Raw genomic sequence first — 18,453 nt, 5'->3', positions numbered from 1 at the left:
CTTCTAAATGCCAGAGATAGCCAACATGGTGCCCTCCAGATGTTGCTGGACTACAACTCTCATCATCCCTGGCCATTCGTTTGGCTGGGTAGGCCTGATAGGAGTTGTAGTCCAAGAACATATTGGAGGGCACCACATTGGTTATCTCTGCAATATGCAAAAGTGCACTCAATTCTCTGAGTGTGGAGCTTTTAGTGTGGTGGCAGAGATGGTATCATCAGTGCACAAGCCAGAGGTATCAGCAGGTTTGGGGGCAAATCCAAAGTTTTCAGAAGTGCACAGGTTTTTTTTGGGGGGGGGGAATCCTGAAACGAGAGGGTGTGATCCAAGGCAACAACCTAATGAGGACAGACTATATTCAGTGGCTACAGAATAATGGCTGTCTGTGTGAGCGGGAAAGGGAGAATGGAACTGAGTATCCTGGAAAAGGGGACGGCAGGCTGGCATACTGTAAAATTTTGTTGCAGATCCCATTTGTCATATATTTACCAACCACATAGTTCCCCTGCATTGCTAGGACAGAGTGGGTTGCAAGCACCCCCAGGCTTGACCTGCCCATGATCGGATGGTAACCCAGGGAGATTATATGGCCAGAGCAGGCGGGGGATGGAGTGATTTATAATCTGCCTGTGCTACAGGATTCATTAAAGCTTTGACCACCTCGTTCACCCCCAGCAGGAGTTCTCCTGGGCAAGGCAGTGTCTTTATGACCCCTTCAACTTCTGCTAAACAAAGACTATTCATAGATCCTGGAACATTACATAGCCTGGCTTAAGGTGAGGGGATGACAGAGAAGGAGTTATTGTGTGGGAATGATTTGTATGCAATGGCACTGGCTGAAAGCAAAAGGGGTGAGGGGAGATGCTGGTGACTAAGTCCCAGAGAAGGCAAGCAGGGTCGTGGAGCTTGTCATCACAAGGGTTGGGTGAAGCGTTGCGAAAAGTCCAGCAAAAGGGTTTGGTTTATTCTGCAGTGATCCTGAATAGAGAGTAGGGATGGAGAAGAAATCTAATTTAGTTCCCATTTAAAGTCAAATTTATCAAATTTGAATTTTCTGAAACAACCAAAATGCAACCATCCTTTGAAATGTGCACTTATCCAGATTTTGCGATGCAGTCCTCCAACTAAACAATGTTTACAAAATGCATATATTAAGGGGAAATGTGCTTAAAATGAATGGGAAATGGACTGCCTTCAAATCGATCCCAACTTATGGCGATCCTGTGAATAGGGTTTTCATGGCAAGTGGTGTTCAGAGGGGGTTTACCATTGCCTTCCTCTGAGGCTGAGAGGCAGTGACTGGCCCAAGGTCACCCAGTGAGCTTCATGGCTGTGTGGGGATTCGAACCCTGGTCTCCCAGGTCTTAGTCCAACACCTTAACCACTACACCACACTGGCTCTCTAAAGCAGTATTACACCACATTTAACAGTCGTGGCTTCACGCAAAGAACGGCAGTTTGTGACGGGTGCTGAGAGTTGGCAGGGGACCCCTATTCCCCTCACAGGGCTACAATCCCTAGAATGGTTTAACAATCAATCCCTCTTCCCAGAGAAGTCTATGAGAGGAATGGGGGTCTCATACTCTCAGCATCCTTAACAAACCACAGTTCCCAGGATTCCCATGACTGTTTAAAGTGGTATGATACTGCTTGAAATGTATGGTGCAGTTGGGGCCTCTGTGTCTGAATTGCTGCTGGGTTCAGGAGTCAAGACAGTGTGGCTGGCATGTACCTACCATGCAAAGGTAAGATTCACACTGCCCACTTTTGCCTCTGGCCCACTCACTTTTAGATTCTCGCCCCACCCACCACTCTCATGTGGCCTATGAGGGAATGTGACCCTGGGGCTGAAAAAGGTTGTCCACTCCTGGGTCAGACTCTAGGTGGTGCTGGACTTAGTTGTATCCAGGTGGAGGCAGTGGTTTCCTACAGCTGTTCTCGTTTGAGGAAGACAATAAAGTTCTTGTGTACCAACTGGTGTGTCTTCTAAGGCTCCAGTGATATTGGGTGAGCTGAATATCATTTGTTAAATTCAAAGTAACCAGTCACATCTTGGACTGTAGGTCTCCAGTAACGTCTGTCTGTCTGCCACATAATTTCTATGCACTTAACGGTACTACAACTGTGCCTTATTTTCAGCATTTTTATTCTGACAGTCTCACTGTTGCCATGGCCGCTCTGGGACCAATTAGCTTAACCAGTACACAAAAGCAACCACAGAGAACAGCCCTTGCTTGCAACTACCTGGGGCTGGATTTGAACTCTTGACTTGAAAGGCCTCTTAACCCAGCAATGGATGAAAAAGACTAGTGCCAAGCTGATAAGGATAAATAACCCCCTTAGTATGTTGTACCTTCCAAATGTTACTTTCATTGCAGTCACGTAAATATTACCGCCATCTTGACACGTATGCACTTGTTGTTTTGCTGTATTCTTGGCCTTATAAGGCAATGTTCTTTTGTAACAGTTTGTGACTGAAATTATGGGATGCAGAGACAGAGCCCAGGCAAAGTGTATAAGTATTCTCTGTTTTTGCATTTTGGCGCGCTGTTGGCTGAGCTTGACTCCCTAGCGCCTTGCTGCAGCAATAAAACTTTGTTATACCTACCTTGATCTAGTAATGCTTATTCTCAAGGACATCCCTTATCATTTGGCGACCCAGGTGGGACGCGAGAATAGTGCATTATTGTAGATTGTGGTATTCCACCTCTCTTTGCAAGTGGACTGGCGGGGCAAGGGCCCGGCCGAACGTCACCAACGGGAGCGCGCCGAACGAAGATTTACTGTTCGCCTTGCGGCACGAACGGCCGGCTCCTTCTCCAGCACCTCCGCTAGAGACTAAGGGGGTAAAACAAACTTTCCAGTAAAAGACCAGCCGGCACGGGAAGGGACTGATCCACCAACACACAGGAACAGGCGAGTATAGTGGGTCCCTTAGACAGTTCTGGCCAGTCCTTAAGGACTGAAGGGGGGACAAGGCCAGTCCCTCACCTGGAGTCATAGGAAATGGGTTGGTGGGTTTCCTGTTGGCATGAATGGTGAATGAGTGGAGTGAAACGTTCGAAAGTGTGTTGCCCAGTGACAAAAGTCCGGAGTAAAGGTACCTCTGGACCTGGCTAAGCACTAGTGTTTCCCGCTCCTAGTGCCTCTGGCTCCAGGCCAAGTATCACCGAGGACTAGTAAGCGCTGGTGGCGACCACAAATAGAGCGGAATTCACTGAGAAAAGAAAACCCTCTTGTTGACCTCCCTGTAGAGACCCCTTACTCTACGGCGCCTTACACCCGCTTTTGTGTTTACTATCCTAATAGATATTAGGAATAGGCAGGATGGGAAAAGGGCAGAGTACTCCCTTAGATGTGGCCACTGCCCAGTTTAAAAATTACTTTGATCAGACAAAATGTAACCTGAATACAGTGAAGACCAAATGTGAGGAAACATGGCCCAACATGGCCCCTAGTTTCATTTGGTGGCCACCGAAAGGAACCTTTTATGTACCGGCCGTCGCAAGACTGTTTAACTATGTGATAGTTGATACGAATCCGGGAATACTGCCTGATGATGCCGGTTACGCTCTAGGCTGGTTGGAACTGAGTAAACACCCGCCCAAAACAGTTAAGGCCATCCAGAAGAAAGAAGGTGATGGACCTGCCAGATTGATGATAGCGCAGTGTAAAAACCAACCAGAAAAAAGAAAGTCAAGACCACCAGTGTTGGAAGATTCCCGGCCCCCTGAATTACTACCACCATATGTGGCAAATACTGCGAGGCCCCAGCCCCCCGAGAATTCTGACAGAGATCAAGAACCGGATTCAACCCAGCCGAATGATAATTCCAGTGATTCTCCACTCCGTCTATATCCAGAACTCTCGCAGCTGTCTGTTGACATACGGCCTATCGTGCCATCTGCCCCGCCTGAAGTTCAAAGACTTACCCCCGAACAGACTAGAAACCAAAGCCGTATCAAGAAAGAAGGAATATTGACAGCGCCAGTTCGAGTTACGGCGGGAATAGTACCCCAGACTGATGATGATGGACAAGTACAAGGAATAGTAGTGGAAACTCGGTCTTATGTGCCCTTTTCAACTGCAGATTTATTAAACTGGAAAAATCATGGTCCCTCTTATGAAGCAGATACAAAGAAATTCATTGACATGCTGGAAGGCATAATTCAGGCTCAAAACCCGACATGGGCAGATATTCAGCAATTAGAGGCATATTTGTTTACAAGTGAGCAGCATCGCACTATCCAGGACAACATGGAGAGTGCCGTACGACAGGCAGCTACAGCCGCAAATCAAGCTGATCCGTCAATCTGGGTAAGGGAAAGAGCCCCACTCACCAATCTGAATTGGGGTCTAAATACAGCCGCAGGACAAGCTGCCCAGGCAGACTATCAAGCGCTCTTCCTAGAGGCAGTGAAGAAAGGGAAGAAGAAGTTGATGAATATGCAGAAAATTCATGATGTGGTCCAGAAGAGGGAAGAAACACCCGGCGATTTCTTGGAAAGATTGCAGGAAACATACCGAAAATACAGTCCCCTAGACCCTGAAGAGGAAGGGAATAGGTCTATCATAGTAATGAGTTTTGTGGCACAGTCAGCTCCTGATATCCGGAAGAAATTGCAGAAGACCGAGGGGTTTGAGGGAATGACCCTATCACAATTAAAGGCTATAGCGGACAGGGTATATACCAACCGGGACGCCGAGGAAGCTAAGGAAAAAGATAGGAGAATGAAGGACAAAGCATGTTTACTGGCCGCAGCATTGCAAGGGACAGCTGGGCCAATTAGAGGAAGAGGCAGGGGCATGGATAGAGGAAGAGGAAAGAGAAACGTGGACCGTCCAGTTTTGGATCGGAACCAGTGTGCATACTGTAAGGGATTTAATCATTGGAAAAATGAATGCCCAGAAAGAAATCAGAATAGTCAACGGCGAATGGAAGCTGAAGGAACCATGACGGAGATCAGAGGGATGCTCTGGGAACGAGGAAGGCAACAGGGAATAGGATACAGAGGGAGAGGCAGAGGCGAAGGAATTCAGAGAGGAGATGAGGACGGATTATACCCTGTCCAACCTTAGGGAGGCCTACGGGCAACCCCCCCTGAGCCCGTATTGGAAATGGAGATTGGGGGAGTAACAGTCGCAGGACTAGTAGATTCAGGGGCCCAACGGTCAGTTTTAAATCAACCCCTTGGGAGTTGTAGCAAACATACAACTCCCATCATCGGAGCATCAGGGAAGTCTGTCTTGGCAATTAATTTAAAGGGGCAACCAGTGGCAATTGGATCTCAAGTACTTTTCCATGAATTTTTGTATATGCCCGAGTGTCCTGTCCCTCTTATTGGAAGGGATCTTCTGTGTAAAATGCAAGCTACCCTGGAATTCAGCCCTTCGGGCCAGGTGAAGATGAGTACCCCCACCACAGAATTACCCGTACTGTTATGTCCAATATAGGAGGCCTGGAGATGTTATACTTCAGTGTGTGTCGTGAGGGATAGGACATCTGAAGAGTGGGAACTGATACGATCTGTACCTGGGGTGTGGGCGGAGAACAACCCGTCAAGTTTAGCAGTACGTGCAGAACCAGTCCGAATTACCCTGAAACCTCAAGCCAGCCCTATACGACTTAAGCAGTACCCAATTCCAAGTGAGGCCAGAGAACCAATTCAACATCACCTTAACAGGCTGATGGAGTTAGGGGTGCTGACAAGTATTACTTCTGCATGGAACACACCTTTGTTGCCTGTTAAGAAGCCAGGGACAGAAGGCGATTATCGTCCAGTACAGGACTTGAGGGCAGTAAATGAATCCGTCATATCCATGACCTCTATAGTACCTAACCCCTACACTTTGTTGGGAAGAATACCTGGAGGGAGTACTATCTACACAGTAATTGATCTGAAAGACGCGTTCTTCAGCATACCGTTGGCTGCAGAAGCAATACCTTTGTTTGCCTTTACTTGGGAAGATGTCCAAACAGGAGTTACTAGCCAGTACTCTTGGACCCGGCTGCCCCAAGGGTTCTGCCACTCCCCATCTATTTTTAGCCAGCAGTTGAATAAAGACTTGATCAGCTGGCAGGAGGAAAATGGGCCCTTGTTAATTTATGTGGATGATATTTTGCTCCCCAGTCCAGACTTTGATACTTGTTGGAAATATTCCAATTCTTTGTTGCAAACCTTGGAGGCCCTGGGTTACCGGGCAAGTCAGAAGAAGGCCCAGATCTGTCAGCTGGAAGTAGAATATTTAGGATTTATAATCCAGAAGGACCAAAGGTACCTTAGTCCGGCCCGTACTGCTGCAATACATTCACTACCGAGACCTGAAACTAAGAAAGAGCTCTGTACATTGTTAGGAATGGCCGGGTATTGCAGGATATGGATTCTGGACTATGCCACCATTACAAAACCATTATATTCCATGTTACAAGAATGGAGGCCAGAAACTGCCCCTTTAGATTGGGAGCCCTCCCACGTTGCGAGCTTGGAAAAACTGAACAATGCCCTGCTAAACCCACCAGCATTAGGGATACCCGATACGACAAGACCATTCAAACTATTTGTGGATGATAGAAGAGGAGTTGTGGTGGGAATGCTGACCCAAGCCTTGGGCTCCTGGGAACGCCCCGTGGCGTATCTAAGTAAGAAATTGGACCCCGTAAGCCAAGGCTGGCCAAGCTGCTTGAGGAGCATTGCGGCTACATCCTTGTTAACTGAAGCACTGAAACTCACCTTCGGGCAAACCATTCAAGTGACTGCATCACACTCCATTCAAAATCTGCTGGAAAAATGTTACAAGAATGGAGGCCAGAAACTGCCCCTTTAGATTGGGAGCCCTCCCACGTTGCGAGCTTGGAAAAACTGAACAATGCCCTGCTAAACCCACCAGCATTAGGGATACCCGATACGACAAGACCATTCAAACTATTTGTGGATGATAGAAGAGGAGTTGCGGTGGGAATGCTGACCCAAGCCTTGGGCTCCTGGGAACGCCCCGTGGCGTATCTAAGTAAGAAATTGGACCCCGTAAGCCAAGGCTGGCCAGGCTGCTTGAGGAGCATTGCGGCTACATCCTTGTTGTTAACTGAAGCACTGAAACTCACCTTCGGGCAAACCATTCAAGTGACTGCATCACACTCCATTCAAAATCTGCTGGAAAAACAAGGGCCAAAATGGATGACGAGTTCCCGTTTAATTAAATATACTGCCCAGTTGTGTGAAAATCCAAACGTGATTGTACAGGATAGGGCAACATTGAATCCAGCTACATTAATGCCAGTGCCAGAGCAAGAGCCAGTACATGATTGTGAAGAAATAATGACTAAAGTGTTCTCCAGTAGACCGGACCTAAAAGATCAGCCATTAAGGAAGGGACAATCCCTATTCTGCGACGGAAGTAGTTACTTACAGCAAGGGACTAAAGTAGCAGGATACGCAGTAGTGGAACAAGGAGGACATATAGTCCGGCATGGCAAGCTGCCCCCAGGAACTTCGGCTCATAAAGCTGAAATTATAGCACTTACTGAAGCCCTACGGGAAGGAGCAGGACAGGAAGTGACAATCTATACAGATAGTAAAAACGCTTTCCTCACCTTGCAAGTGCATGGAGCCCTGTATAAGGAAAGAGGATTCCTCACCTCTGAAGGAAGGCCTATAGCGTACTCACATGAAATCAGGGCACTCTTAGACGCAGTGTGGAAACCTAGGAAAGTGGCTGTGGTACATTGTAGGGCTCATAAAAGACAGGATGGTCCGGTCCATCAAGGAAATGCTCAGGCCGATAAAGTAGCTAAGTCTGCAGCTCTTAAAGCCCCCCCTGTTGTCAGGAGTTTTGCTCACCTGTATTATGTAGAAGTCCCCACGGATGTGGGAAGTCCTGTCTACACTCCAGAGGAAAAAAGAGAAGCTCAAGATTATAGTTACCGGGATGTGAGTGGATGGAAAGTCTTGCCTGACGGTTGTGTCTGGATACCTCAAAATTTGGCTCATCCTATAGTTTCCAAGGTTCACCAACAATGCCACTTGGGAAAGATAGCTCTGGAAACATTGTTAAAGAAATGGTATTATATTGACCATATATCTAAATGGTGTGATATGATCACCAAAGAATGCCTTACCTGTGCACAAGTGAATCCTCGTCACGGACCAAATCTGACCCGAGGAGCCATACTGAAGGGCACTGGCCCTTTCAAGTGATTCAGGTTGACTACAGCCATATGCCAGCCGCTTGTGGACTAAAGGTATTGCTCCTTGCTGTTTGTACCTACACTGGATGGATAGAGGCTAAACCAGCAACAGGAGAGACAGCAGCTGTAGTGTCAAAATTTATTTTGGAAGAAATTATTCCTCGATATGGTCTACCAATACAAATCAATTCTGATAACGGACCAGCGTTTGTAAATACTCTAGTGAATAGTCTATCGACGGCATTAGGGTTAACTTGGAAGTTACACTGTGCATGGCGACCACAGAGTAGTGGAATGGTTGAGAGGGCAAATCAGACCATTAAGGCTCATCTCACTAAGTTATGCATAGAGACTAAAGAAAAATGGCCTCGGCTGTTACCATTAGCCTTATTACACGCCAGATGCACCCCACGAAGCTCAGGCTACACTCCGTATGAATTAATGTATGGCAGACCACCACCTCTGCCAACTGGAGTTGAGGTATTAGAAGACCATGGACAAGTACGCCTTCAGAAACATCTGCAGGCTCTGAATAGGATTGTTGGACAATTACAACAGTATACTGATCCCAGTCCATTACAAGTTACAACCAACATGCACGCCTTTGAGCCAGGGGATTTAGTATGGGTCAAGGTATGGGATGATAAACCATTGCAGCCTAAGTGGAAAGGTCCATTTGCAGTAATAATGGTTACTCCCACGTCCTTGAAGGTTGAAGGGCAGACTCCATGGATTCACTGGACCAGAGTGAAACCAGCAGCGAATCCAGAATGGGAAGTAGTAACCAACACACCAGGGGCGTTGCGGATGAGGATCCGGAAGCGTGCCACTACTGGAAGCAGGGACGCGACGGGAGAAGCCTCCTCGGGACCGGCAACCGAGTGAGCGAAACCACAGAGGGTGCTGCATCCCCTACCGTCCTGGATAGAGTAGTGGGACACCGCCCGAAGATCCAGATCTGTCCAGAAATAGCAATTATGTCTTGTTGTAAATTGTCTTATGTGATCATTTTGTTTCAGTTCTTAGTTCTTTTGATTCTGATATTGTTTCCCCCTTATTGTCAAGCATCTGAACCCCCAGGCATGTGTCAAAATTGCCAAGAAAATACCTTTCTAACATTGGTAAATCAAGTGGCAAAAGAATTTAAATTGTCAAATTGCTGGATTTGTGGAAATCCTCAAGGGTTTCCTCAATGGCCGTGGATGGCAATCCCCTTAAACCCTAAATGGTTGTTAAGCAACAAGAGTGATGTTCATAATGGAAGTGACCTTTGGACTACTAATCACAATTGGGAAGTCCGCTGGAATCCTGGAGGTCATTATTGCATACAACAGAATTTGTCGAAGGGGGTCTTGGTCGGAAAATCATATTGCAATTGGACTATGCAATGGGAACAATTTTGTGTTATTGCCTACTGTCCCATTACGGATTGTAGCAAAGAAATGCATAGGTGGAATCAAACCCATATTCAATTGAAAAATGGTACTTGGTGTGTCTGTACTCCTGGTAGTGATATTCACTTATAAACTGTGATGTGGTATGTGATGCAGCAAATTCCACCACTTTGTTATGTCAGTTGCATAACTGTACCTCAGATCAAATACTTGAAGATTGGGCCTGGCAATGGCGCCATCCAAATGGAACCGTAGTAATGGGGTTCAGTCAATACTGGAGTATAGCAAATGATACCAAGACTGGTAGAAGTTGTAAATTTAATAACTCCACAGGAATATGGAAATGTACACTTCAGGGGACAAAGGCGGCATTGCTGACAGGGCCATTGGGGAATAAGGATACAAAATATTTCTCATATGAACATCGAGCTCCACAATTACCTGACTCAATCCGATATGCCCTAAAAGGACATTACTGGATATGCGGTCATAAAGCATATGCCATCTTGCCAGTAAATTGGACAGGTACCTGTTATGTAGGAATCATTCAACCCATGTACACCTTAAAAGGGGAAAATCTAAACCCCTTAGTTCCAGTGTTTGCTGATGACAAAGATGCTCGGAGAAAGCGGACCATAGATACAAGTATAGCCAAAGGTCAGGGAAATGATTGGGAAGACGAATGGCCACCCGAAAGAATCATTGCCACTTATGACCCTGCGTCCTGGGCACAGGATGGTATGTGGGGCTATAGGACTCCTATTTATATATTGAACCGTCTCATCCGATTGCAGGCGGTAGTGGAAATAATCACAAATCAGACTGCTGGAGTGCTGGATCTCCTAGCAGACCAATCCACTCAAATGAGGGAAGGTATTTTGCAGAATCGTTTAGCCCTGGATTATTTATTGGCTAAAGAGGGTGGAGTTTGCAAATTGTTAAATCTGACAGAATGTTGCTTAAAGATTGACAACAATGGGCAGGCTGTAAAAGATTTTACAAATAAGATGAAGAAACTCGCCCATGTACCCATACAAACCTGGAAGGGAATAGATTTAGGTGATTGGAGTTCATGGTTCAATTGGTTTGGAGGATTGAAAGGGTTAATAGGTATTGTCACTGTATTATTATCGTTATGTTTGTTGTTGCCATGTGTTTTGTCAGTAATCGTAAATCGCTTTAAAAGTATAATTTTAGGTACAGTGGAAAACCAGGTAGCCCGACAGATGGTGTTACAAGCCAACCGATATCAGCCAGTACCTCAAGAAGAAGAAGAAAAAAATCATTTGTAGTACAGTATTGTGTAATACTTTAATTATTAAAAATAAGAAGTTAAAGTATTAAAGGGGGGAATGATAAGGATAAATAACCCCCTTAGTATGTTGTACCTTCCAAATGTTACTTTCATTGCAGTCACGTAAATATTACCGCCATCTTGACACGTATGCACTTGTTGTTTTGCTGTATTCTTGGCCTTATAAGGCAATGTTCTTTTGTAACAGTTTGTGACTGAAATTATGGGATGCAGAGACAGAGCCCAGGCAAAGTGTATAAGTATTCTCTGTTTTTGCATTTTGGCACGCTGTTGGCTGAGCTTGACTCCCTAGCGCCTTGCTGCAGCAATAAAACTTTGTTATACCTACCTTGATCTAGTAATGCTTATTCTCAAGGACATCCCTTATCAAAGCTAGGCCAGGAAGCTGGGACTTGCTCAGGATGGAGTTCAGATGGATTTTGAACCATCCGGGGGACTCTCTTTGGGGTTGGTGGGCTGCTCCCTGCCAGGTCTCATGAAGGCCTTGTCCTACCCTACCCCTATGGTGTGTAGTGCTGGCCCAGCCAAAGAGCTGGGGGGGTGGTCACCATGACATCAGAATCAGCTGAAGGGAATCCGAGGCACTAATGAGAGAGTAGGAATAAACGGACAGTTCTCCCAATGGAGGGCTGTAGAAAGTGGAGTCCCTCAAGGATCGGTATTGGGACCTGTACTTTTCAACTTGTTCATTAATGACCTAGAATTAGGAGTGAGCAGTGAAGTGGCCAAGTTTGCTGACGACACTAAATTGTTCAGGGTTGTTAAAACAAAAAGGGATTGCGAAGAGCTCCAAAAAGACCTCTCCAAACTGAGTGAATGGGCGGAAAAATGGCAAATGCAATTCAATATAAACAAGTGTAAAATTATGCATATTGGAGCAAAAAATCTGAATTTCACTCATGGGGTCTGAACTGGCGGTGACTGACCAGGAGAGAGACCTCGGGTTGTAGTGGACAGCACGATGAAAATGTCGACCCAGTGTGTGGCAGCTGTGAAAAAGGCAAATTCCATGCTAGCGATAATTATATCATAATGCCATTGTATAAATCTATGGTGCGGCTGCATTTGGAATACTGTGTACAGTTCTGGTCACCTAATCTCAAAAAGGATATTATAGAGTTGGAAAAGGTTCAGAAGAGGGCAACCAGAATGATCAAGGGGATGGAGCGACTCCCTTACGAGGAAAGGTTGCAGCGTTTGGGGCTTTTTAGTTTAGAGAAAAGGCGGGTCAGAGGAGACATGATAGAAGTGTATAAAATTATGCATGGCATTGAGAAAGTGGATAGAGAAAAGTTCTTCTCCCTCTCTCATAATACTAGAACTCGTGGACATTCAAAGAAGCTGAATGTTGGAAGATTCAGGACAGACAAAAGGAAGTACTTCTTTACTCAGCGCATAGTTAAACTATGGAATTTGCTCCCACAAGATGCAGTAATGGCCACCAGCTTGGATGGCTTTAAAAGAAGATTAGACAAATTCATGGAGGACAGGGCTATCAATGGCTACTAGCCATGATGGCTGTGCTGTGCCACCCTAGTCAGAGGCAGCATGCTTCTGAAAACCAGTTGCCGGAAGCCTCAGGAGGGGAGAGTGTTCTTGCACTCGGGTCCTGCTTGCGGGCTTCCCCCAGGCACCTGGTTGGCCACTGTGAGAACAGGATGCTGGACTAGATGGGCCACTGGCCTGATCCAGCAGGCTCTTCTTATGTTCATATGTTCTTATGTTCTTATGTAGCCTAATTTTTGTATTATTTTTTAAATCCTTGTTCCCTGGGAAGAGGGATTGATTGTGAAACTATTCTGTGAATTTGTAGCCCTGTGGAAGGAATAAGGGTGTCCTCACAACTCTCAGTATCCTTAACAAACTACAGTTCCCAAGATTCTTTGGGGGAAGCCATGAATACTTAAAGTGGTGTAACAATGCTTCAAATGCATGGTGCAGATGCGGCCCAAGCATATGTGTGGCTTGGTGTTTTTTTCATCACGCAACATGTGTCAGTTAGTGTTCCAATGGCAGGATGTTTGTGTTACCATCAACACTGCTTTGTTAATTGGTCACACTTGTCTACAACTAGTTTGCCTTCAGGAAATTGTCGCTGTTTGTTGTTCTTGCATGTTTTTGCCTACGTTTTCCCCCATGTGTATATGCTAAACTAGGTTTATGTTCCATGCATCTGATGAACTGGACAATGGTCTACAAAAGGTTTTAAGAGCTCCCCTTTTGCACCTGGCCACCCTATTTGAATGTACAGTTGTTAACTCTTGGAATAATAATAATAAAAATCTGGTGCCTGGGCAGGATGCAGGTTTTGCCCCTTGGTTTTCTAGTAATTGGTCCAAAGAAGCAAAATATCAGCTAGGTTATTCCCCCCTCCCCCAAACGGGTGGGAGCCAGTGTGGTGTAGTGGTTAAGGTGCTGGACTATGACCTGGGAGACCAGGGTTTGAATCCCCACACAGCCACGAAGCTCACTGGGTGACCTTGGGCCAGTCACTGCCTCTCAGCCCCAGAGGAAGGCAGTGGTAAACCCCCTCTGAATACTGCTTACCATGAAAACCCTATTCATAGGGTCGCCATAAGTCGGAATCAACTTGAAGGCAGTCCATTTCATGTTTCCCCCCAAATGGTTGGCAACACTATAACTGGATGGAAAGGATGTGGAAATATGAGCAGTGTCTTCAGATTACCACTTGGTGGCAGCCACCAGCCACCAGTATTTAATATTTCACCTGTTCTGCTCTGGATCCAAGTGCCTTTTGGGGGAGGCCTGACTGCAAGCAGGGGTGTCTTGACCCTTCTTCCAACAAGAGAGTTTTCCAAGGGCTGCTAACTAACCTCTGAAACAGTGAAGATACAAAAAACACACACCCAACAACAACAATTTGAAATGATTACAGGAAGGGGAAATGGGTTTTCTGTGCAGCTGAAAAATAATACTAATTAGCAGTTTTATTTCTGTATATTTTATATACATATCTTATATACATATTTTATATGTTTTATTTCTGTATATTTTATGGATGTGAAAGCTGGACAGTGAAAAAAGCAGAAAAGAGAAAAATCAACTCATTTGAAATGTGGTGTTGGAGGAGAGCTTTACGCACACCATGGACTGTGAAAAAGACAAATAATTGGGTGTTAGAACAAATTAAACCAGAACTATCACTAGAAGCTAAAATGATGAAACTAAGGTTATCATACTTTGGACACATCATGAGAAGACATGATTCATTAGAAAAGATAATAATGCTTGGAAAAACAGAAGGAAGTAGGAAAAGAGGAAGGCCAAAGAAGAGATGGATTGATTCCATAAAGGAAGCCACAGACCTGAACTTACAAGATCTGAACAGGGTGGGTCATGACAGATGCTCTTGGAGGTCACTGATTCATAGGGTCGCCATCAATCGTAGTCTACTTGGAGGCACATAACAACAAAGTATATGCTGCCTTTCTGCCTAAAAAGAAGCAACCAGAGCAGCTAACAATAACACACACATTTACATAGCACATTACATAGCACATTTCAGATGTCAATATCTGCTACAATCCTTACGACAGCCCTGTCATGTAGGCTGTTATAATTATCCCCATGTTGCAAAAGGAAGGAGAAATAATGACTGGCTTCAGACAGGCCACCTTGTGCATTCACAGGTGAGGTGAGAAGATCTGAGCCAGGGACTGGTAGGCTTGTGGCTTACACGCTGTACTACAGCAGCATTTTAGCTGAGGAGCTAAAGATGGGGGGGGGGAGAAATTTGTTTGGTTCACATTTTTAAGTGCACCAGCCTACTTTGTGCTTCCTGAACCAATATGCAAACCAAAGCACAATTATAAATTGAAATTTACAGTTCTCCAAATTTTGCATTGCAATTCTCCAGCAAAAAAAAAAGGATATAAAATGTGTATGTTGCGGAAAAGTACATGCAGAGTTGTATATATCCATGAAAATAACATACAAAACCCCAAATTGCATTAGGAAAAATGGCTTGCAAAAAATGTTATGTGAGACAAAATTGCATGCCAAAATGTGTATATAGGGAAAAAGTGCCCAAAAATAAATTTGTGCCAGTTTTTAAAAATGGCAAACTGATGCACAAATGCGGCAAACAGAATTTAAGATTAGAAAAATGAGAAACTGGAAAAACCCAAAATGGAAAGACCTGTCCATCCCTACCAGAAGCAAGTATGAATCTGTTCTAGCCCAGGAGGGGCTGAGCCACCATGAATTAGTTAGTCTGTAATGTAATATGAGTCTCTCTGTTCCCCCACCCAGGAGCTTTCACGGTTACGCTTCAGGAACGTACAGGAAAATTTAGCAGCAAGAGGTTGGCCTGCTTGGCTTAGCCCAGCAGTGTTCAAACTGTGTCTCAGGATTACCAGACATTCCTCAGTGAAAAGATCAGCAGATGAGCTTCCATGAAAGGGAGCTTGTGCAGCACTCCTGATCTTCCACTACAATGTGCAGCCACAAGGGAGCATTGGGTTTGTCCTTGGACAGAGACACACTCTCACTTCATACGGAACAACTGCTAGGCTCAGCAGATCTGGCCTCTGTACTTTGCTTTACTGGGAGTGTGTCTTGGAACATGCCCCAGGATTAATTTTCTTACAGATACATCTCTTCCATCACAAAACCTAAAGTGGTGTACATGTGGTACCCAGGGCAGTCACCCATCAGACAGTGACCAGACCCAGACCTGCTTTGCTTCAGCAAGATTGCAGCTCATGTGCCTTCAGACCATGACCTGAGATCAGAATCCTTTGCAACACACAGGGATTCTGTCGCAGCCAGGTTGATTTGGTAAGTGTTCCTTGAAGATAGACGGTTTAAAAAACCACAGGCTTAGGCCAAATTAGATGTTATGTTTGTCACATAGTTTGCCCATGTGTAATTTGCACTGTAGGTTCCCTACCCTAGCCTTATAGGAAGTGCAACTTTTTGGAGTTATCTAGTGTTTGCAGTATATGCAACCTAAGCTTTAATGATGTTACCATACTACTGAGTCATACCAATGGTCAATCTAGCCAGAGCTGTCTGTTCTGACTGGCAGTGGCTTTCCAAGTTCTGCTTTGTGAGAAGTGGTGCTTAGCATGAATGTGATGCTGGGCCAGGATGAAGATCCATGTAGCACAGCACCAGAGCTTGGAAAAGTTACTTTTTTGAACTACAACGCCCATCAGCCCAATCCAGTGGCCATGCTGGCTGGGGCTGATGGGAGTTGTAGTTCAAAAAAGTAACTTTTCCAAGCTCTGCACAGCACTCTGTCTCCATCAGTAGTGCCAGAAAGCTCAAAAGAAGGAGAAAGGGGGGAGCTCCCCCTCCCCCATTATCACCCCCGATATCAGATAAGACTTTATCTGCCTCTCAGAGTGCTTTGATTGCTCATTGGCTAATTAGCAAGGAAAAGACAGGTTCACATCAATCATTTTACTGAGTCCTGCTGTCATCAGGGCATTTAATTGCCTCTGTTGCAAGAAATTACTTCCACTCCAGAACCATGTCTGGTGGGGACTGCCACGCTTCACAATTCACTTCACCCACAGACACCAGCCAGCCTCTCCTTCTCATATAACCTAGGTCTCATCGCAAGGAAATTTTATCAACTAGCTGACTATCATATACCACGTGAAAGCCCCCCATTTTTAATTTTTGGTTTGGCCAGTGTCAAACAATGCTATCAGCAGCTAAAGTCAATTTTGTAACACCTGAGTTTGCTGGACCAAAGGAAACTATTTCGTAAAGTTGAAGCACTAAGTTCCACATTCTGAGCTGCTAGACCATACCAGAGCATGCTGGCAATATCTCCCCTCCTTTGCAAATTAAGGTAAACTCTGCTAAACCTGAGCTGCTAGGCAGAGTGATGCTGAATAACTAGTTATACAAGAGACACCACTCAACATTTACTAACAAAGCAGATTAGAAAAAGGCTGAAAGCTACTGCTCAGCCTTAACATTGCGGCAGCTGAAGCATCACTGTGTATACTTGAAAATAAACTCTAATGCAGTGAGACCTAAACAGTGGTCCAGGGCTACCAGTAGTCCCCAATACCCTGAAAAGCCAAACATTCCTTAAAGTTCTACCACATGCAATCCCCCCCCATCAAAAAGAGGGTAATCATGTTTTGTTTAAATTGAAAAGCAGCTGTCCCAAATGGTTGCAGGAGAAACTTCAAAGAAAGCTCTGATGCACATTCCTGTACACATGGTTTTGTCATACTACAGCCACAAATGGACAAATACAGTCGTTGATTACAGCAGCACTCTCTGTTGGGATGGCCTATTAAGAACAAGCAAACCAGAACAGTCATAGAACAGTCATAGAACAGGCCATCGAGTGCAACCCCCTGCTCAATGCAGGAATCCAGCTTAAAGCATATCTGACAGTTGGCAGTCCAGCTGCCTCTTGAATGCCTCCTGTGTTGGAGAGCCCACCACCTCGCTAGGTCATTGGTTCCATGGTTGTACTGATCTAACAGTTAGGAAGCTTTTTCTGATGTTCAGCTGAAATCTAGCTTCCTATAACTTGAGCCCATTATTCCATGTCCTGCACTCTGGGATGATTGAGAAGAGATCCTGGCCCTCCTCTGCGTGACAACCTTTCAAGTACTTGAAGAGTGCTATCATATTTCCCCTCATTCTTCTCAAGGTTAAACATGCCCAGTTCTCTCAGTTTCTCCTTATAGGACTTTGTTTCCAGTCCCCTGATTATCCTTGATGCCCTCATCTGAACCTGTGATATAACCCCAGTTAAGAACCACTGACAAAAAGAAATACATTTTCTAACAACATGAGGCACAACTGGTTGGAAAAACCAATTCATTGTCACAGCAAGAACTACTAGTCTAGGGCTGAAAAGCAGCTGTGCTTGACGGTGTTGGAAGTGGGGAAATAGCAACTTCTGTTTGAGTTCTTTTGTTTGTATTCCAGAAGGAAGATAGAGTTAGGGTCCTCCAACCAGCTAGGCTTGCCTACCTTTACCTGCACTCTTCTCTACCCAGCTTCCTTCTGTTGTAAACTGATATGCTCAGGGAAGCTGACCTGCCCCTCCTTCCTTTGTCTTCTTCAATTGTCCGAGGAGAGAGGAGACATCTCTGTCTTTGTTCTCTGTCCGGAACCATGAGGGCAATACCTCATGGTGCACATCCTGAAACAAAAGAGGTCCAAATTTAACAACACTGCCAAGGAAGGAATATTATTCGGATATTCTTCAGTGCAGAAGGGATACCGAGTCATAAACCCTAAAACTGGCAAAGCTGGAGTGTACAGAGCTGTCCACTTTGATGAAGGAAAGTGCGCACACCAACCAGAAGGGGCACCACACCAAACAGATGACAGCAAAATGGAAGAAGAAACTGAGCTATTCTTCCACCACAGAAGGGATCACAGTAATACACCAGCAGAGGAAGATGAGGAGTCTGAGCCAGAAGAGGGATCAGAGACAGGAGGGGCAGCTGAAACCCCAGCAACCAGACACTCTGAATGCACCAACAAAGGTGTACCACCAGAAAGACTTGCTTACCTTGTGAGAGATGAACTTCCAGAGCCAGAGACCTGGAAAG

The 18,453-nt window shown here is 45.3% G+C and overlaps 1 protein-coding gene across 1 annotated transcript; it reads left to right on the top strand.

Moving 5' to 3' along the window:
• The first annotated feature begins 6,788 nt into the window (after nucleotides 1-6,788).
• Nucleotides 6,789-9,070, top strand: LOC133368039 (uncharacterized). Its single transcript, XM_061592121.1, has 2 exons — nucleotides 6,789-7,928; nucleotides 8,897-9,070. The coding sequence occupies exons 1-2, from the start codon at nucleotides 6,789-6,791 to the stop codon at nucleotides 9,068-9,070; spliced, it is 1,314 nt and encodes a 437-aa protein (XP_061448105.1).
• Nucleotides 9,071-18,453: the final 9,383 nt, after the last annotated feature.

The sequence above is a fragment of the Rhineura floridana genome, chromosome 11 (assembly GCF_030035675.1).
Source record: "Rhineura floridana isolate rRhiFlo1 chromosome 11, rRhiFlo1.hap2, whole genome shotgun sequence".
Classification (NCBI taxonomy): Eukaryota; Metazoa; Chordata; class Lepidosauria; order Squamata; family Rhineuridae; genus Rhineura; species Rhineura floridana.
This window is presented reverse-complemented; position numbering and strand designations above follow the sequence as displayed.